General features: G+C 44.1%; 3 protein-coding genes across 9 annotated transcripts in view; 1 reads left to right on the top strand and 2 right to left on the bottom strand.

The window, feature by feature from the left end:
• Positions 1–1,539: 1,539 nt before the first annotated feature.
• Positions 1,540–4,273, top strand: lsm8 (LSM8 homolog, U6 small nuclear RNA associated). The gene is made up of 4 exons (XM_080850844.1): positions 1,540–1,661; positions 2,568–2,608; positions 2,708–2,835; positions 3,757–4,273. Exons 1-4 carry the CDS (start codon positions 1,631–1,633, stop codon positions 3,845–3,847), a joined length of 291 nt encoding a protein of 96 aa, XP_080706970.1. The 5' UTR covers positions 1,540–1,630; the 3' UTR covers positions 3,848–4,273.
• Positions 4,274–6,134: 1,861 nt separating this feature from the next.
• On the bottom strand, positions 6,135–11,265 carry tymp (thymidine phosphorylase; the record flags this gene model as incomplete). Its single annotated transcript, XM_080850838.1, has 9 exons — positions 6,135–6,283; positions 6,640–6,780; positions 7,047–7,274; positions 7,915–8,077; positions 8,330–8,448; positions 8,563–8,692; positions 8,840–8,938; positions 10,762–10,964; positions 11,124–11,265. 9 exons carry the CDS (start codon positions 11,263–11,265, stop codon positions 6,135–6,137), a joined length of 1,374 nt encoding a protein of 457 aa, XP_080706964.1.
• Positions 11,266–13,222: 1,957 nt separating this feature from the next.
• shank3b (SH3 and multiple ankyrin repeat domains 3b) overlaps positions 13,223–21,514 on the bottom strand; it is a 25,182-nt gene continuing 16,890 nt past the window's right edge. For 3 of the 7 annotated variants that reach the window (XM_080851313.1, XM_080851309.1, XM_080851310.1), the window contains exons 19-22: positions 19,816–19,952; positions 19,590–19,689; positions 17,136–19,092; positions 13,223–15,580 (exon numbers count right to left, since the gene is read on the bottom strand). In XM_080851313.1, coding sequence (XP_080707439.1) covers positions 15,001–15,580; positions 17,136–19,092; positions 19,590–19,689; positions 19,816–19,952 — 2,774 coding nt within the window. In that variant the 3' untranslated portion in view covers positions 13,223–15,000. Of the gene's footprint in view, positions 15,581–16,775; positions 16,821–17,135; positions 19,093–19,589; positions 19,690–19,815; positions 19,953–21,514 lie in introns of all 7 variants that reach the window. The other 4 variants (XM_080851311.1, XM_080851312.1, XM_080851314.1 and 1 more) reach the window with 3 other exon arrangements.

Here is a 21,514-nt window from a genome sequence, read left to right as displayed (position 1 = left end):
TGTGTGTGTGTGTGTGTATGTGCATGTGTGTGTATGTGCATGTGTGTGTGTGTGTTTGCGTGCGTGTGTGTGTGTGTGTGTGTGAGTGTGTTGGTGCGTGCCTGTGTGTGTGTGGTTGTATGTTGTGTGTGTGTTTGTGTGTGTGTGCTTGTGTACATGTGTGTGTGTGTGTGTGTGTTTGTGTGCGTGGTTGTGTGTGTGTGTTCGTGTGTGTGTGTGAGAGAGATAGAGAGAGTGTGGTGTGCATGCATGTTGGGGGCATCAGTGTTTCATGTTTAAAGTACTTAAATGACCACTTATGAAAGAACATTGAATGACTGCATCCTTTCCATTTGCAAAATTAGGAATTTTTACAATGACGTGCGTCCAAAAAGGCAACAAAAGGTTTCCTTTTCACCCAAATCTTAGTTAATGTATCCATTTTAGAATTTTTACATATTCAGTATATGGCCATGATTTCATTATCAATGTCTTTTATAGTTTCCTGGACTCAGTAGGCTACAGGGCAAAACCTATCCCTGTCTTTTCTAGTGACTCATTCTAGTTTTACTCACTTTCACCACCTTGTGGTAATGAAGTAAAGAGAACACAAAAGGATTGCCCCAATAACTACACTTGGACCGTGGTTGGTTAGTCAAAAAAAATTCATTTTCTAACCAATTTTTTATGTGAATTTATAAGGACTAAGGAGAGAGAATCGGACCCCTTACCCTTCAACGTATAAGGTCGACCTATAGGTTGGCAGATGTTATTGACGTTGCTGCTCCAAGGAATTGTGGGATGGGTTTATCTCCTTTCTTTTAGTAAAAGATGGACTAGTGCACCCTATGCTAAAAGGTGATAAAAAGGGAAGCACTGAAGCAACTTTCCTTAGCATTTACATAATTCAGTCAGCTCTAATTATGGCTTCCACTTGCTTTTTGGTAATTAAACTCTGTTAGGAACCTTCCTTAGCAAAAAATATATAAAATCATATGGCATCAGTAAGTCTACACTGCCACTTGTCTCTCTTCAGTAAACAGCAGGGGTTTGGTCAATCCATAAGTCGCTGGCCTCAGTGGCACCCTCAACACCTCAGCATTTTACAGTAATGTTGCACATAATAGTTTATTAGTTATTAGTATAGCAGTTGTCCAGATGCAAATTATTTGCCTTGCTCTGCTTGCATATTCAGTTTAGTGAATTTGGGTCTGGTTCTATCAGTTTAGCTAATTCTGTCCCATGCTATGTGCATTTTATTATCTAAGTTTACATAAATAAGTATTTAAATCAATTTGCACATGTTTTATTCTTATACCAATACCATGAGCTCTTGATAAGTGTTGACTAGGCCTACTGTAAAGCCTCAAATAGATGTGTTGCATTAATACTGCAATACTAAAAATGTTCACAGGTTTGTTTATACATTTCTTCCTTCAATATTAGTTAATTGTGTAGGCAGTTTATAAACCATAGCCCCTTTTAGCATTTCGATTATTTCACATCGACTACTTCTGTCTGTCTCAAATTTCGCTAGGTTGATTACTACAGTCTGGGAAACGAGGTTATTTCGTTTGTTGGACGTCGTCAAATGGTTCCTTGCTCATTGAAACTTAACCCCGGGTGGATTTAAACTTTTAAAGGATCAACCATGTCAACAGCCTTGGAAAGTTACATCAACCGTATCCTTTAGTCTGTATATAATACATATGTACTATCGAGACAACCGTGGCTATGATCTGATATCTTCCTTATTTTTGTTAGTGTGACGATAGCTGCAGGTCTCTTGGTATGATGTTGTTAGCTAGTTAGCTAACGCGGCTAACCCACCTGGAGATGTTCCAGCAGCTGAAATGAATACATATCACCGGCTGTGATTAATTTAAAATACATGTTGCAGCTCCGAACTTTGTCTTTGACAGCAATTCTGGTGATGTATTAATTATCTTGTAGTTACCTGCCGGAACGGCTAATATTAGTAAACATGTCTGTTACATTTAGCCCTGTGGGAACGATAAGCTAGCTGTCCTAGCTAGCTAGCTAGCACAATAACTACAACTTCACTACACGTTAGCAATGCTTAATTCCAGTGCTACCCTCCTGTGTTTCATGTGTGGTGGGAGATAGGTGTTTGAACGTTCATTTGTAGAAGCTACCTGAAAGTGTAACTACATCCTTAAATATGTTTTGTGAGCTGTAAACTAAATTGTATCACTGTTCTGTGATGAAATACATTAATGGTGGAGTAAATCTTGACAAAAAAATAAATCGTAATTTTACCGTAAGGCATTTTACGCAATCTACTTTAAGAAATGTACCTTGTACTATCACTCTGGCAAGACCCATGCAGATGTAGTAAACCATTTAGAGCTAGGACTTATCTTTTGAAAGGGGCGGCCCACCCCACCAGTTAGTGTGAGTCTCATTTTCATTTGCTGATCTGATCATTCACAGGAGTTCACAGAAGCAGTTGCAGCGGGTGAAGTTACATATTAATGTTGAATTTCTGAATGACTGCAATAGGCCACTAACAGTTCCATGCAACTTTACTAGCTAAAGTTTATTCTTCTTAACGTCTGTAATTCAAGGCACTGTGGCAATCATTACATCGGACGGGAGAATGATTGTGGTTGGTATATCTTCCATTTATTTCTTTAATATCTTGTATGAAAGTGTCGCCTTGTGGTGGTGTTCTGGTAATTAAATGTATTATCAATGTCACCTGCAGGGCACGCTCAAGGGCTTCGACCAGACCATCAACCTGATCTTGGATGAGAGCCACGAGCGTGTGTTCAGCTCATCGCAAGGAGTGGAGCAGGTGGTTCTTGGACTTTACATTGTCAGAGGAGACAATGTGTAAGTTACCCTTTTAAGCTAAAGTACAATGAATTGGGACACACACATTCACACTTCATCTCCTTCTCCTCTCTCTCTCTCTGGTTGATTGCTTGTAAGCGTTGTGTGTTCCTGACCTAATAGCTTATAGTGTCGACCAGACCATAGAACATACATCAGCCAATATTAGTCAAACAGAGAAAGGAACATCTATCCGTATCAGATAAGACCAGCAGGGCTCCAGAAATAGGATTATGAACCCTTGGTGTGGAATAATGTAGAGAAATAGAATAGAGCATATGAACACTGCAGTCTTTTCACCAATAAGTTATCCTCAAGCAGTGGTGCAGATCTTCTCCTCATCCCTGTTCATAAAATATGACCATCAATAGGATGGTAGGACACCAGGTTGTCATTGCACTTTAAAAAAATGCATGCTGGGATATTGATGGATACATAAAATGGGTTACCTTATTTAATTTGTATGCCTTGCTCTTCTGGTTGTACCCCATTGCAGCAACTCTAGTCCATAGCATGCACTGGTTTGCAGCATTACTTGAAAGCTGTCAGTGTGCCACCTACTTTCCCAGCAATGTTTGAAGCTTTTGTTCACTTGGGTGCTTCCGCATACTTACCACGTGCTGGAGGAAAAATCTCTGCCCTCTGCATATCTATCCCGGCTCCACAGAAACTTGACAGAAATCAGTGTAATTATAATTAAATAATTATTTAAAGCGCAAAATCAGTTGAGAATACCACTGTTAAGTTTAGTCAGACACAGACCTTGCAGAGAGGCAGGGGTGGAATGAGGATTGAGAACCAGCGTTTTATAATACTTATTGTGAACATAAAGTTTGAGTAGTGTCATTTGGTAATTAGTTAGTAATGCCACTGTTCAGTGCCTGTGGGTTGTAAAAGTGTGTTCGCTCTGGTGTGTTTTAGGGCTGTGATTGGAGAGATTGATGAAGAGACGGACTCTGCCCTGGACCTCAGCAACATTAGAGCTGAACCTCTCAACTCCGTAGTCCACTAATGAACTATCTACCACCACCTTCCCCCCCACACACACTAGTTAAGCCCAGTTCACACCTCCCCATCCAATGTCAACAAACCCAGACACCCAGCAGCTGTTGGGTGTGTTTTAATCAGAGTAGGCACGTTACTGTGCTGTAAATAACCAGAATCTCCCCCAAAGTTCTAAACCCATTACTACCTGTAGAATTTGGGGAAATTTGTTGTCTGTTGGGTAACCGTTGAAGAGCCTTTTGCTGAAAACCTCGCCACAGTGCTCTGAAGGTGTCTGGAAACCTCTGTTCTTTAGTAATGATAATAATGAGAGCTGTGTGTATGGAACGGAATCCCTGTCTTTTCTGTTGACATGTGTCGGATCAAAGGACCTTTATTCAATATGGTGTTTTTTTTTTTACTGTAAATGGAATAAAACATGTTTAATATTTAACATTGGGTTTTTTTTATCGATGTAGCTGTTCTGTTTATCGTAAGTAAAATAACAGATAACATATGTACATATCTCCTTAAATCTTTGAACTATGCCATGAATCAGGCTGAGGAATGTAATCATCCACACATCCAAAAATGATACCAAAATCTATGGGAAAACTCCAGGCTGGAGGTTTTAGTGTGTCTCCACTTCATGGGACAGAAGAATGCATGAGAGTGGTAAATAGTAAATATAGAAGAAAATATACAATTAATCTTGAATCCATAAAGTTATTAAATGACCCACAATACTACCAGGCAGTGTATAGGCTAGTAGTACAATGGCATGGCACACGAGGAGTTCTATGCGGAGAGAACAGTTTGTTTTTGCAAGTTTAGTTTATTATTATTAGCTTAAATGTTATTCAAACTGAATGTGAAGTAAAAACCAAATGGATAAGTACAACTGTTAATAATAACTGAAATAAACAGGTTGGATTCCAACTTGAACAAATATAATTGAATGACCACAGAAACCTGTTAAAACCTGACTGCATCAAATACCCAAACCTCCTTGAATGAGATGAATAGATGAGATGGGGAGATATGGGAGAGAGAGAAAGAGCGCCAAAAAGTATGAGCTAAGAGAGGAGAGCCTGGATATTACAAGATATCTGGTTTTATTTTGAACCCATTCTTTGCATCTTACACAGACCAATAGCAACACCCTTTAGCCCAAGTAACCCAGTGACAGGTTGAGTTGAACATCGAGCTGACAGCAAGGCTCATTAGTATGCAGAACTAAAGTAGTTAGCTTCTAGTCAAATACACAATCATCTACTTTAGATCCCAATGAAAGCATGATCAGACTATCTCCCACATTGTAAGGATCAATTCAAGACTAAACATGGATGTGTTGTATTCATATTCATTATATTGTTTTTAGGAACTATAGTTATCTGAAGATCATCAAGTGCCTAAGATGGCTTCTAAGTATGCATACATAACACGGGAACTGGCTTCTCCCTCCAAGGGGGTGTGACAGATAAAGCAGGTAGTGCTGTGGGAGCTCTGTGGAGATGGCTGTTACAAACAATAAGTATTTTGTTGCACCTTTTAATGCTGAAATATATAGTTCCAACCTGACCCATTTTATGCAAAGGAACAGTCATCTTTAGAAGCCATCTGCCTGGAACCATTCACAGATAAAGTGAACCAAGCAGCAACACATTCTACATAAATGTCACTTTTTGGAAAGGGACCCCAGATCAGCAATATAACTGACCAGTAGAGGGCACTGGCACTATAAGTGACTTTTACGCAGCGTTTCTCCTCCTTTTTTAAAAATAAAAATTAACATGCTAATTAAACTTGTATTTAGAAAATGTTTAACAGTTTATGGATAACATTGGTCAAAAAGATTTTGATTGAAGTTTGGGTACAGTACTCTACTACAAATTCTTCAAGGAGAGATGTCATTAGGGCTTTATGTCATTTAACATGGCAAAGATTAAAATCAAGGTGAACTTTGAGCTTCGTGTCAGCATTATTTATTCTATACATTTAAGACAACGTGTTCTTTTCGTATAACCGCCTATGACAACCACTTCAGAGAATGCCAAGGCACTTTCATCCCTACGTCTAGAAGATGTTTCTCCGCGTTACCATGGCAACTGTCTAAAGGTTTCACTGTCCATGTGTGTGTTCACGTTTGAATATCCATATGTGAAAGAGGAAGAGCTGTTCAAATGAATGGGGTTTGTGAACCGGAAAACATTTTGTAATATATTTTTTAAAAGTATAAAAACAGCGGTCTCGAATTATAGAGGCCTTGTTGTGCGCCTCTGCCCCACATCAATTCCATGGGGAAGGGTAAGGTGCTACATTTTAGGAGGAAGAATAAACTCGGCCACCCGGGGGCTGGCATGGTAACTGTCAGCCTTGCCAACTAGCAAGGCAGCCTGCAGGTCAGAGTGTTGCTGTGCATTCAGTGCAGGCCAATCGTAGTGAATCCGGAGCCAAGGTTCCCCTGAAAAGCACAACCCAGTCGGTCTCTGAATTCTGTTAACGTTGAGCCTTTCACAGACACATCATAGAAGAACACATAGTTTTTCATACAGCCATGCAGAGACCGTTGTCATTTCAGGTAATATAGGCATATGCGTTATGTATCTACATATGTTTCTATTTTGTAGCTTGATTGTTGTTCCTCAATCGAAAGACACTTCAGAAAAATATTTAAAGTACATATGTATATCTGTATGGATGGATAGGTTGCCTAGGCTAGGCCGCTAACACCTTGGGCATCCCTACTGCATGGCCATCAAGGACACCCTGTGATGACTATAGTAGACATACAAACAACACTGATTCAGTAGGACTTACCCTTTTTAACCTCCTGCCCCAGGATAACTAGAATCTCGGCCCCCACACTGTGATTGATGGGTTCTCCAGCCTTTGTGCGCCCTGCCCCTAACGCATGGAGCACTTGAGCCAGTACCATGCCATCAATGTCGACAACGGTACCTGTCAATACAAAAAAATGCCAACACATTCATACCATTTTAACAAGAAACATTTGAATATTTTAATAAAAAACTATATATTTCTTACTGTGTGTGTGTAGGAAGGGGTTATGTAAGCGGGAATGGGTATAGGCACCGGAATCATTAACATGCTGAATTTAACCTCAGCTTTGTAGGGACAAAATTACCACCCTTACACACCACAGTTCTCCCCTGCAGCGGCAGGCCTACTTGTGTTGTGTGTGGGTGAGTGAAACCATGCATTACCATCACTCTGTGCTGTCAGCTCTGACTTGTGTTCAGCCGGTTTCATATGGAGGAAGTAGTCACACTGAGAGGAGCAGAGGGATTGGGCGATATCCGCGGACACCCCCTGGGCCTGTAGCATGGCCTCGAATTTCTGCAAGGCCGCCCCGTTATGAAGGACCGTGGCCAGGGCTTCCTGTCCTTGCTCCGAGGAGGCGGTGCGCCCACTCATCCATAGTAGGTACCCACCTGGTCATACATGTTGACGACAGTCGGTAAAAACACACCATTTAACAATCAGTCATTTATAGTAAACTTACTGGAAGCACTAAGTGTACCAACAACACCGTCGGTCAAGGGTTTGATTTCCAGGAAGCATACAATATATATCTATATATAATATATATAGATATAATATAACTATGGATTAAAGCTAAGTGTCTGTGGTAACACAATTTAAACAGTCCAACACCAAATGGGAATAATGTGTTAATAATGGAATAATGTGTGTCATGACCACAAGCTCTAAGCTATGTAAAGGCCAGGGACTGGCAGTAGAAATGGGATTGTGGAGAGAACACTAACTAGAGGGGTTATATTTGTTTCGGTGCTGACAAAACACCAACAATTTAGGAAAAACAACCTAAACACGTTTTTTTTCTGTGGAAAAATATTCATGATGGGTGCAGCCTACTGGGTCAAGTTCACTTAGAAAAACACATTTTTTATCTCAAATGGCAAAGTCATTGCATAATTGAAACTGTTCACAAAGGTATTTTCAATTGAATTTCTATCAATGTATTTCATCACAAACAGAAATTAATTATTATAAGAGGGTATTTTCTTTGTGTTTGCCTATGTTTGTGTTTGCTTTGCCATTGACCCTTACCCAAAGATTTGACCAGCTCTTCCAGGTCGTCAGGTCCACGTCCCTTTAAGCACTCTAGTGCCTCACACACTTCCAAGGTGTTTCCCACCATGCGACCAATCGGTGCATCCATACGGCTAAGCACCGCCCCTGTTCGCATGCCCATGCCGTTGCCTACGGTTACCTGAAGAGAGAGGAGCATGAGTCCAGTCTTAGGGAAAGATTCAGCTGGGGTATAAATAACAATCTATTTCATGTAGTTAGAAATTTAGCATAGTCATGTAACAGTGTGTTGATTTGATTGATTGTGTTTTGAAACATTAAAGCCAGAAGATTCCTCACAGATGTAATAAAGTGTAATAAAGATTTTGGGGGGTTTTAATGGAGTTAGTGAAAGGAAAATTTGTGCAAAAAAACATGGAACAAGAAAGCGCACCATTGACTGTGCAAGACCACGGGCACTGTCCAAGTCCTTATACAGAGCTGCTTTGCCAAACTTCACGTCCAACACTAATGCATTCAGACCTTCTGCCCCCTTCTTAGATAGGATAGATCCTACGTACCCACAGGCACACAGAGGAAGACATGTACTTGAATTACATAGACTATATAGAGACACAGATGGAGTGGTCTTTGAAAATGCACTAGTGTGCTCTGTAGTATGTATACCTGTGATGAGTGGCAGACTGTCCACAGTGGATGTGGCGTCTCTCAGCGCATACATAACTCGGTCAGCAGGCACCAGAGTTTCAGTCTGACCCACAATGCAACAGCCAACATTCTCCAAGATCTGACGAATCTAAAACGGACACACCTGTCAGTCCCACCCATCAGTCATGGAGAGAATACATTGAGAATACAAATAATAGTGGTTATAATTAGGCAGTGGTCATGCTCAAGATGTCTTTGGAGTATCCTGTTCAACCTGTACAGGGCTGGGTTTTACCTTCTCCACTGGCTGGGTGACTGTGAATCCAGGAATGGACTCCAGTTTATCTAGAGTTCCCCCAGTATGAGCAAGCCCTCGTCCGCTTATCATAGGCACCTATGGGACCATCAGTATGATTATCAGGGTCATTCATTAACAGTCATGTCACAGTCATTTGCAGTGTCAAAGAAAATAGGCTCAAAACTCTAAATCATTCACACCACCCAAAAAACATAGGCTATCTATTTCATTGAATATTCATTTACATTAAGACATTATTATGCAATGATTATGTAATGATTTCTGCAGATTGCCACTGGACTGAAAGTCATGGGGAATCACGAGAGGGATGTTTCCTTCTAATCTCCCACAGTCTCACCTGCTTGCAGTGGCCCTCTGGCACTTTGCCCATCTGATAGAGATACTCATGACTTTTACTCTGTTTACATTTGTTAAGCTTGTACAGATTTTTTAATATTTAACCTTGTCCCTGCTGTAATGTATTTGGACATGTACAAATGCTTTTATGTCCGAGAAGTGATATAAAAAATGAAACTGAAAGTCATAAAGCGAAAAAAATCTGAGTAGTATCTTTGTTCCACATTCAAATTGAGATAGTGTGTACTATTTCCTTGGCAGCAAACCACATGCACACAGGTAGGGGAGAGTGGGGTGAGTTGTGCCAGTTTTTACTTAAAGTGACTTTAAAGTGAGGCCATGACAGTAATGCTTCCAACTTCAATATGAAAATAATATATTTCAGGATGTGGTGCATCCCTATAGTATTTAAGAAATATAGCTTTCTGAAAAAAGTGGTCTCGTGGCACAACTTTGCCCTCGGTGCGGGGTAAGTTGTGCCTTTAGAGAGAATACCTTGGGGTAAATTGTGCCATTGATTACTGAAGCAAAACAGTATATTTTCATCTCAGAAACTGTTATTCTATATAAAAGCTAGACAAATTCAATACGAATTTACTCATTTAAGGTTTATTTAAAGTTATCTTACAACATCAAAGGCCGATTTTCTACAAGCCTATTGCGCACATCAAAGGTCAAAGGCCTAGGGCTTCATGAACACATCTATGTTTTTCTTCTCCATGTATCGTTTTAATGACATCCGGCATATGTTCAGTTGCCTCGCTATCTGATGAATGGACTTCAGCTTCTCTACCTCTTCCACTGCTTTGTCCATGTCCTCTAGATGAGTTGAAGCCCTGCCTGTCTTCCTCTGATAAATCCGTCTAATGATGGTCTATTTATCTTTTTGGTCTAAAATTAAGAATGCCACATAGTTTTAGTGATAAAATGTAAGAATACAATGTACAATTACAATAAAATAATATGTTTCGAATATTCATAAGTGGGGGTGCCACTGGCACAATTTACCCCAGGCCCTTTGGCACAAATCACCCCAATCCCACCTTTTGGGAAAAAGTGCATCATCCAGCAGTTTTGAGCTAAAATCATGCTAAGTATATAGACTCATAGTGTAGCTTACCAAAGCTCTAAAACATGTGTTTAATGTTTACAAACTTGACTATAACTGTTCAGATACAACAATTCAAAAACCTTGATCATAGAAATTTTACTTTGGAAGGCAAAAAACATTTGAACTTAAATGTGCTTTCCTCTCATGCAATTTGGCTCTATTCTTTGCAGGATGAGTCAAATGGCGGACTCTTCAAAAATGTGTGGTCAAATGACCAATTTCTTCTATGGTTCCCTAGAAACAGGGGGTGGCACAACTTCCCCGCAGGCACAAATCACCCCACTCTCCCCTACTGAAATGAAATGTTTTATGTCTGCATGAGCAGGCAATGTAAAGAAGAATATTTGTCTAAGAAAAAAAATCTGCCATGTTTGTCCATAGAAGTCTTGAACTGTATATTCCTGCAGCAGTTTGGACCTTCACAAACTCATAAGATTGGTTTATCTCTCACCTTGACACCACAGGCAGCCAGTGCTGGCGCAAGAGGCAGGCTGATCTTGTCACCAACACCACCGGTAGAGTGCTTATCAACTACAAGCCCATCCCAGGCCTCTGGCCATTGCAGAACTTCGCCAGACTGCATCATCTCTTGAGTTAAGGCCACGGTCTCCTCGGCCACCATACCTTTCTGCCAAATCGCCATCAACATAGCGCCTGGAGATTCCAAGGAGACCCACACCCGTATTATAGCTTTGTTATACCATAAATCTACAATACTAATACATAGTTAATATTTTTCTTTTATATGTACACTGACATTAATTACTCCATCTGGCCCGCTTTTCTGTATTAAATGCTAGCCTACCTACGCACCTATTTGACCCTCCTGGATGCTCCCAGACGTGATCCCGCGCATGAAAGCACCAATCTCCTGCTTGGAGAGCTGTCCACCATCCCGCTTGCGTCGTATCAACTCCGGAAAACTAGCACCACACTCTGCCTCCGAGGACGACATCACCTCCTAACGGGGATAACCCGGATAAAATAAATTACACTTACAGGGCAAACATTGCAGATAAGCTGACTAACTATCTATAACTGTTATTAAGTTATCAATATGTTGTATCTATTTTTAAAATTGTATACGATATATTTTAGAGCGTTTAAAACTGTTTTGTTTGTCATGTTTGTTAGAATGAACAAAAGAAAAACTTACGAAAAACTTGACTAAAATGATGGTAGAACAGTACACCTTGCCAGGAGATAAGTGGCTGTGATTTCAGGCTTCCAGAGCGCAAGGCACTTTCTCCAGGTTATCCTGTCAGGACACCAAATCAAACCGTACAGGTCAGCACCAAATCACTTAATGCGCTAATTTACCGAACAAATACTTTCACATTCAATTTCGACCACTTCTTAGTCATGGCATAGCTGTTCAGTGAAATGGCGCATCGAAAAGATTGCCAACTTCACTTTCGAAAATCAGCTGGCACTCGGTAATTAACAGACCAAGACATTTCAAACATGGTGATAGTATTCACAACTAATTTGTCATTCTACCAAATATGATGAAACGGCATATGGCATTGCACTCGTGAGGCAGGCGTGAGTAGCCTAGAGTTTTGCTTGGTTATCTGGAGCGGACCCTTGAGTAGATTTGAACAACGGCAATTTGGACTCTGTCCTATACTACGAGAAAATTGTGTACCACCACACACGTCAGTCATTAACACGACTCGCCTTCAGGCGTTATGTCTACGCCTCTTGGCTTTAAAAAAAAAAAAAAGTGGAATGTATGTCTATTAAGACTGCATCCTGGCATCACAACACCTGACAGTTGCAAATGCATTTTGTAGATCTTGGGAGCGGGACAGTAGGCTACGCGACTACCAATGACGCTAAATTGAATGACTCATGAATTATAGCAATTCATGCATTTTATCAACAATGCATCTAATGTTATATGATTATAATGGTTTACATTTTTGTATTTAATATGTACACTTTTTTCTTTCAATGCTAAATTCAATACATCGTTATATTCATCCTGTTCTCCCCATCCACATCCATTCCATCAATGTAGGCTATCCATCTTAGTGGCTGCTAGGTGTTCTGTTCCAAAACTAGCATGCAAAAACCTTGCAAAGACCACCAACAGCCCAGCAGACACTGACAGAAGTTTGCCAACAAACGTTAACAAAGGTGTCTTTTGGCAGTAAAACTGGCAATGCCATCTCAACCATCCAACACTGGCACATAACAGGACAGTCTAACAACACAACTTCTCCATTCACGCCCAAATAAAGTTTCGATATGACACAGCTGTCAGCGAAAAACAGATGTGCTTCCCCGAAGTTAAATATGTGGCCAAAATTGGAGTCTAGGTCAGGTGCTTCAAGAGACCGTCAAAGCGGCCGGATTTCAGTTTCTATGAAAACCACACAATGGTCTGCCCATACCTTCACAGATTTCTGTAAATTTAAGAGGTAGTTTAGGGGTGTGGGATAATTAGTTTCGACTCTATGTAGCCCATCAGCTCCCACAGTTTATAGCCCTCATGTCTCATAGGCCTATGTAACCCCTTTTTGCATTCATTTTCTCAAGCAGTAATAACTGGCTAGTAAGCCCACTTCTGTTATCAATTCGGCCAATGCTGTGTGAATATTTCCCGTGTAATAATGAGAACATGTAGATTCAGAATCACGCAATTCTATTTTGCCAGGGCTCAAAATATTGAACAGTTATAATTTCAACTTGAAAAGGCTATGTCTGACAAACCCTGTTTTCGTTCCGTATATTGTCCACAAAATTAGGGTACTAATACCATTGGTTTACGAATACAAGTGTCCATTGAATTCCAACAAGGTCCTATTGATATCCATTTGTTAGAAAAACGGTTGTATTGAACGGCTTTCTGTCTGTACAAAAACGAGAAACAAGAGAGCTCCATCGTTATGTCCAGACGAGGGCGCTAGAGCACCTTATCCACTCCTTACAGCCTGAGAATTGAAGAAAGTTTTTCAAAGACACACACGTAACGTCAGTTGTAATATTTGGTACATGTTTTTTTCCTTTTAGAGTAGATATCGGCCAACATTTGATTTAGAGTCCAACAATAATAGCAAAAAGGTTAAGTCCTTTTTTTGGGAGACGTATTCCATTTTTGTATATAAATGTGTCGGATGCTGTCCATTGTCACTTGCCAGAACAGTTCAACCATACACTGCGGACACATATTCACATGCTGCATGAATAAGATTGTCGGCCTGTTCGAGCCCAAGGGTGTGTGTGTGTGTGTGTGTGTGTGTCTGTGTGTGTTAGCGCCTGCGTGCATACGTGTTTGTGTGTGTGAGGTACATCTGCCGTTTGTGGGATGTGAAAATGAGTAGACCTAAGAGCCCTCTAACAGACTGTCTGTTGGAATGGCAACGCTATCCTCGTGTTTTGCCTTTGCATGTGTCCTGTTTTTACGTGCGTATTTTTGTACACAGCAGACATGAGATTAAGCACTTGTGTATGCATGCACGTTTTCATTACTCACTAATTGTGAAACTGGATATACGTGTAGGTGTGAGCTTGTGTGTGTGTGTGTGTGTGTGTGTGTGTGCAGATGGCTTTGTAACATAGCACCTGATCTTTGCATGTCATTCACAGAGGTGAGCAAACATCACAGCCCTCAGAGCAATCATAGTCAGCATGTAAATTACACACATTTTCATTGCTTCTGTTTGAGTCGAAAAGAAAGAAAGAAAAAATAACATATTTACAGACATCTGCCACATTTACTTATTTCTCAAATGCCTTCTTCCAACAACATTTCTGAGATGACTTTGTAAACAGAATAAAATAAATATATTGGGAACATCATATTAGTCATAAAGTACAGATTAATAGAAAGCAATAATTGTGATAAGGGACTTTGCTTCAAAGGTAAAATAGCTGAAAATCTGACCAAATTAACTCTACCACAAACTTTTTAAAGACACAATATAAGGTTAAATTGTGAAGTTAAACTTCAGTTTGCATTCATACGCAATACAATTCGATCCATCTTAAATATATAACCTGTTTTAATTCATACATATAAAAGTTAGCTGAAAATACTTTCATTTTTATTAAATCTAGATGGAGGCAGAGTCTGCTCAAAGGTTGCTTAAAAAGGTAGAGAGCAGAAAGCTCTCCAGAAAGGCAATCTCCTTCACCATAGATCTTAATCTCCTTCACCATAGATCTCAATCATTACTTTTTACTTTAAATCCGTCTCAGTAAACCCAGGCCCAGTCTGTTCAAACTCAGTCTTCTGTTAAACCGCAGCAACAAACTGGACTGGGATAACCTGGTAAGGGAAGGAGGTGATAAACCAAGAGTTTGGACTACACTGATTCTGTGACTGAGAAAAGTAATTAGGAAAGTGAGGATGTTACGTGGCTGTTAGTTGGGTCTTTATTTATTTATGTGTTCTGGGGGAAGGGGTGTAGGTTATGGATACTATACCCCTAGTTCTTTTATAAATTCTATGTATGGACTGCATGTTGATTTTTAGTGGGTTGTTTTTCTGTGTTGATGTGTGTGGAGGGTGGGGGGGTAAGCGGGTGGGTGGCAATTTGTGGGGTGGGGTGGATTGTCGGTGGCTGTGTTTGGATTTTTGGAAGGGGGTTGTGCAACAACTGTGCCGGACTTCAGTGTAAATACTTCATCTGTTTCAACTTGTGCATGGCCATGAGGAGGAGCGGCGAGTGTTGTGGCGGCCTCAAGGCTCCAGCAGCTGCTTGAGCGCACGCTCGATGTTCATGCGGTGCCCGACGCGCGTCACCCCTAGCTCGGCCAGGTCGTCCTTGGTGAGAGCGGACAGGTGCGCTCCCTCGATCTCATGCTCCAGAAAGCGCTGGCGATGCTCACCCAACCCCACGCTCTCCAGCCAGTCCCCGACGTCGTACTTGTTCCACAGCGCCAGGGGGCGCTGGCGGAAGGGCCGCAGCGCCATTAGCGGCCCCCCTAGCACGGGCGAAGGGCACGGCGAGGCACATGGCGAAGGTGACGGCGAGCGGCTGCGGGCGCGGGCGCTGGCACTGCGCATGACGAAGCGTACCTCCTTGGGCTCCTGCGGCAGGCTGAGGCTGGACGACTTGAGGATGGTGTGGTGGTGGTGGTGTGGGTGGTGGGGGGAGCCAAAAGTGCGCACGGGGCCCAGCGGCTCGCTGCGTTCAGGCGTGGCACCAGGGCTGGGCGTGCGCCGCGTCACTGGGTAGCGGGTGCCTGGGCGGATGGTGAAGGTGGTTCCGTAGCTACGCTGGGAGATGGTGTGCAGCTCCCCCAGACTGCTGAACAACCTGAGGATGAGGAGGAGGAAGGGGGGGGGGAGTGGAAAAATTAGGCAAGACTGTGGGTGATGGTGAGATAAAAGGTGCAGTCGTCGATTCTGGCGAAAGGCTGTTGATATCTGAGCTCAACATCCCATCCTGAAGCAATGTGTTGACTGGCTGGTATACTGTGTGGATCATAATAAAGCACTGCACCTTTAAGACGACACAGGCAGAGGGAGATGCAGAGATATTGAGAGAGAGTAAAAAGGTTGTTATGTAATCAATGCGAGGTCTCAACAAATGCAACAGGGTGCAACATATGTCTGTGTTCACGTGGGGATTACATAGCGATATCAGCTGTAACAGGTCTGTCTAATTGCTGAATGTTCATGTGAGTTTGTGCTCGCTTCAGCATAACAAGTGAGTCTACAGCTCCAGGGAGGAATAGAGCAGAAAAGAGTGTGAAAGAAGGAGGGAGAAAGACACGGGAAACTAGAGGCACAGTGACGTACCTCTCACTTTTAAATCTTTATGGTTCATATCTAAAATAAGAAACTTCAGCTTGAATCCCAGGCACAGTGTAATGTGTGTGAAAACGTATGTGTGTGTGTGTTTGTAGTGCGCATGATTTAATCTTAAATTGAAACAGGCTGAGAATGCAGAGGACTTAGCTAACGTTGTACAATAAGCAGATGCAAAACGAGGAGGGTATGTTCAGCGTCTGCAGATAACTCCATTAACATACTGCAGTGGCGTTCTGTAAAGCTACTTAGACAAAAGCCAGCCTCTGCTTTTTAGACAACACAAAGTCACCCAAAGGCAGGCTTTCCTGCTTACAGAGACAAACAATGACAGCATTTATACACGCACTGAAACATTACAGGGTCCTCTCAAGGCAACGTTTCTTTTTTTTTTTAGGCAGATGGAAATGCACTTTTTGATATTTACTTTGAATGCTGCTATTGTCTGTGTTTGTAAGTGACACATTAGTAAGTGTCTGGATGTTTTATAAGTGAGACACTGGCCTGTTTTTCATGCAGATGTCAGTGAAGGAGAGTTATATAGTTAAATTGTGTGGTAGTCATAGTTAGAAAAGGAATAGGTTAATACCCAAACTAGGCTTCAGTTAAATTCCCTCATGCTCGGTCGGGAGCTTAATGGTTATTGGCGTTTTATAGTGGTTATTGACCTACGAGGGATAAAAGACCTGGATTTTACCCACAGAGCTAAAACCTACGATTTACTCTCTCCGTCCTCCTCCTCACATCTGCAGGAACACAGAGAGGGACAAAGAATAACAGTGGTTAACCAGGAGAAGTGCGGCTCTCAGGACACTCAGGAATGCTACAATAAAGCTGTGTTAGCCTCGTTTGTGTGTGTGTGAGTGAGTGTGTTTGTGTCCAAGGACGCATTTGTGAGGTGGCATTGTTTAAACCTGGTGTTACGAGTAGCAGTGTGCTTTTTAACTATGCAGTGTCTCTAACAGCAGGCGTGTTCAGCATCGGGTGGGCTTCACCAGTGAACGCAAGTCTGGCAACAAGTTAGGTATGCACATCCACTCAGGTGTGTTACTTTCACTCACCTTGCCCCTCCCACAGGGGACCTCCTACCGGGGTCGAGAGCTGCCCCGACGATAGGCTCCTCCCCGAGCGAGTGTGAGTCCTTGCCCAGGAGCTCCGCGCCCATGGCTGCTGGCCGGCCTTCGTTGGTCCCCGCCCCTGTCTCTTGCTGCTGCGCGGTGCGCGGCTCCACCTCCCCCCACAGCTTGGAGCGCCTCTGGAAAAGGTAGCGCGGCCGCCCGGGTGTTCCCGAACCACCCTGCACATGGGGGAGCAGCTCGCTGTCGGACGACTGCTTGAGCAGCGGGTCGCGCAGAAGCGCTGCCGGACGTCCCCGGGCCACCACGCACTTGGGCTTGGCGTGCGGCGAGTCGGCACTCTCGGAGGACAGCGTGGACATGCTGGAGACGGTGGACACGGTGCTGGTGGTCTCGAGGTGTGGGTCCTCCACGCCGGAGTCGGCGGCCGAGTCACACTTGCCCCCCGAGGAAGAGGCTGAGGCAGCGGAGGTTGCCACGGTTGCGGCAGCAGCAGCCACGGGGCGGGGGCTGGTGGCGGCGAGTGCGAGTGTGAGGGGGGTTTTGATGGACGCCTCTTTCATCATCAGGCCGTTGGAGAAGGGCTCCGGTGGAGGGACCAGTCCAATCTTGCGGAGCTCCTCGCGCGTCTCCTCGTCGCTTGACGACAGCAGGGCCGGGGGGAGGGTCACGGTGTACGGCTCCGCCTCCTCCTCCGAGCTCATGGTCATGCTCCGCCCTGATAAGATGGCCAGGGGCGGGGCTGGGGAGGGGACTCGGACCGTGGTTGGACTGTGCTCAGTGTCCGTCAGGCTGGAAGGAGCGGGGGTTTCCTCGGGACTCCGCACCGACACCGGGCTGCTTCTACTGATAATGATATCGCTGGGCGGGGTTTCGATGATGCTGATAGGCTCGTCCCTCCAGGACTGAGGCGGCGTGGCCTCCACTGCTGTCGGTGTAGTGGCCCCGCCTTCCGTCTCGGGTCTCTCCGCCCCTCGGCCTTGGCTGGGAGTGGGTGACGGCGAGGGCGTAGTTGGGGTAGTTGGCGTGGTTCTTCCACTCAGCGCCCGCTCTCGTGCAGCGAGGGCCAATGCCAGTGGCGACGCGGGGTCGAGGGGTCGCCCGGTGAGTGGGTGGATGAAGGTGGAGCCTCCGGTTGGGGGGCCGGGCGAGAGCATGGGCGCAGGCGGGGGCAGCTCGGCCAGCTCGTCCATGGAGTGGGACTGCGAATGCAAAGGGGCCGTCAGCGGCTCAGTGGCGCCCCCTTCCACAGACAGGAAGACGCTGGGGCGGCGGCGCGCCCCTGGCGGAATTATGCGGGCGCGCTCCGACAGCACCTGCTGCTGGAACTGCTCCGCCCGACTGCTGTGTGGGATCCGCAATGTCCCGACAGGAGACGGCTCCCGGATCACCACCCTCTCGTGACCGCCTCCGCCCACACCGCCCTCCTCCACCTGGCCCTGCTTGACTAGCGGGCTCTTCCTGCGCTGGGGCTTAGCGGGCGTGTAAAGCGTACTCAGACGACCCACATTGGCGTACGGGTTCTCCACGGCGGGGTTCCGCCGACGCCCCCGCTCCTGCTGGCCGTGGGCCGAGGTGGGTGTGGCCGGGCGGGGGATGGAGGTGGCTTCAACGGGCAGGTGGGCGGTGTCCTGCAGGATAATCATGGAGCGGGCTTTCCTCTGCCTGTCCGTCGTCACCGGCCCATGCAGCTTGGGCTCCACGCCAGGCCGGAAGCTTGAGCGCGACTGATTGGCCGTGCGGGACGGAGGGGGTGGGGGAAGGAAGGCTGGAGGCGGGCCCGAGTCCATGTAGTAAGGAGCCGGGGGTGGAGGGGGAGCGGTCTGAGGCGGGGGCGGGATGCTATGGAAGCTGTCCGTCATGGAAGAGCTCCGTGGGAACCGGTGCTCTCCAATCAGAGCGGAGATTCTGTCATCCTCAGGGGCTCCTGTGTGAAACATCTCTGCATGTAACACGCATGTCACAGCACAAAGATTTACGACATTTAATACTTATTTATCCGTACTTTATTAGTATGACAATATGTGTCCCTTGAGATTGAGATAATACTCAAATTGAGATTAAGAACCTTTTTGGTAACACTCTCGGTTTAAGTAAAGTGTTACGCTTGTCAAGGCATTAAGATTTATGACATTATAAACGAGATTTTTTTTACCATCATTGCATTTATACGAGATTATTACTAGCCAAATCAGTCATGGTGTCAAATGACTTTCTCCACAGTACATTGTATAAAATCCAAAAGTTAAATATATTGTATGGTTTTGAGTGTGTGTGTGTGTGTGTGTGTGTGTGTGTGTGTGTGTGTGTGTGTGTGTGTGTGTGTGTGTGTGTGTGTGTGTGTGTGTGTGTGTGTGTGTGTGTCTGTGTGTGTGTGTGTGTGTGTGTGAGTTCGGAATGTGTGTTGGATGGAGATTTTAGGTGTGTGTGAGTGTTTACCAAAGGATTTGGTTCTGGACATTCCTCTAGGCAGCTGCATGTGGCTTTTATCCAATCCCAGCCCAGAAGGTGGAGACATTCCTTGCCTCTCCATGAGATTCTAGTCAAACAGCAGAAATGACAAAACATACATTCAATTTTCACACTCACCGATGTGTGTGTGAGAGAGAAAAACTATTTGTACAAAGGAGGTGTGTATGTGAGTGTGTGTGTATGTGTAACCTACACTAATCTCTGCCTGTGTGATTCTCCGGCTGATTGGTCTCTGCTTGACGGTGGCGGCACGAGAGTCCGCCTCTGAGGGGCGTGGCCTCATCACCACCAAAGGCTCTTTGCTGCTGCTCAGCATCTCATCCAGCTTCTCTGCAGGAACAAAACAGGTACTTAACACACTTTCATACATACTCTAACACACACCCACTCTCTCTCTCTCTCTCTCTCTCTCTCTCTCTCTCTCTCTCTCTCTCTCTCTCTCTCTCTCTCTCACACACACACCACACACACACACACCCACACACATTACAGTAAAAACACATAAAACACACATAACACACACATACACAAGCATACACAGAACACAGATTAAACAAAGACACACACGCAAAATACACTTAACACTCACAGTTCTACACACGTATGGACATAGTCCACCAAACACTGACACACACTCACAACACTAAGACATGCTCAAACCAGGCAGTTCCAAAAGCCCATAAACATATGGACAATTTTTTTGCTGTGAAAACCACAAATCATCTTGGTCAATGCTGACACACACTCATATAGACACCAAAACATCCCATCACACCATCCTTGGACATGCTCACACAAGAAGCTCCAAGAGCAAGGAAATCACTTTTCTCACGCATACTCTGTACATAACCGTACAAACCCCATATTAGTGCAAGTACAATACTGACATCCTCCACACCTGATGTTCAATGGAAAGTCGTCAGTCACAGAACAAATAGCCATGTTCAAAGATTCAGAACAGCCTTTACAGACCATGTTCAGAACACAAATACGTAACATGACGTTCACAAGGCTCAACACAAATGCCAAACTGCATCGTTACAACAAACACATAAATTATATTCACAATGCTTGACACTCTGACACAAAAATAACCACAGCACATTTACATAATAAGCACTACTTCTTCACAAACATCACAACACTTCACATGACGCATACACACATATTCAATACCAAACCAGGCTTTTCACCAAAAGTATAGTCATCCACCACTACAAACCAACAATGCCCAAACCACACTGTATGTTCAGAGCCATTAAGCACTCCAGAGACTGGGATGATATGATAAAATGATTTCATCCGTCTCATGGTGATGATGTCAGTAGCACTCACCCCCTCTTCGCCTCCGCATGGATGCTTGTGGGTGAGAACCAGGGACAAATCTGTCTGAAAATGCTCAAAGTAGTGTATGTGTGGCAGTGTGTGTGTGTGTGTGTGTGTGTGTGTGTGTGTGTGTGTGTGTGAGTGTGTGTACGTGTGTGCGAGTGATTATGTATCAGTGAGTTTGTGTTTATGCCTAAATGTGTGTTTGTGTCAGTGAGTGTGTGTGTGTGTGTATGTGTGTGTGTTTATGTGTCAGTGAGTGTGTGTGGAAGTGTGAGTTTCTGGGTGAGTGAGTGTATACTGGGGTGAATGGATATGAGTGTGCTGGTTTGCCTGTTAATGTGTGTATGGAATGTGTGAATCTGCATGTATGAGTGAGACAGTTCATTCTGAGAGAAAGCATGTGAGTGTGGGTGTATGTGTGGGTGCGGTGCACGTGTGTGTGTGTGTGTCTTTCTCTCTCTCTCTCTCTCTTACCCAGCTTCTCCAGCTCAGTTGCCATGCTCTTGAATCGCAGAGTCAGGCTTGTGTGTTTGTGTGTGTGTGTGTGTGTGTGTGTGTGTGTG

The sequence above is a fragment of the Sprattus sprattus genome, assembly GCF_963457725.1.
Source record: "Sprattus sprattus genome assembly, chromosome: 14".
Taxonomy (NCBI): domain Eukaryota; kingdom Metazoa; phylum Chordata; class Actinopteri; order Clupeiformes; family Clupeidae; genus Sprattus; species Sprattus sprattus.
This window is presented reverse-complemented; position numbering and strand designations above follow the sequence as displayed.

Coding starts and splice junctions, on each gene's coding strand:
- lsm8 (XM_080850844.1), top strand. CDS start 1,631: ATGTCAACAGCCTTGGAAAGTTACATCAACC. Junction 1,662..2,567: donor CTTGGAAAGTTACATCAACC/GTATCCTTTAGT, acceptor CTGTAATTCAAG/GCACTGTGGCAATCATTACA. Junction 2,836..3,756: donor ATTGTCAGAGGAGACAATGT/GTAAGTTACCCT, acceptor GGTGTGTTTTAG/GGCTGTGATTGGAGAGATTG.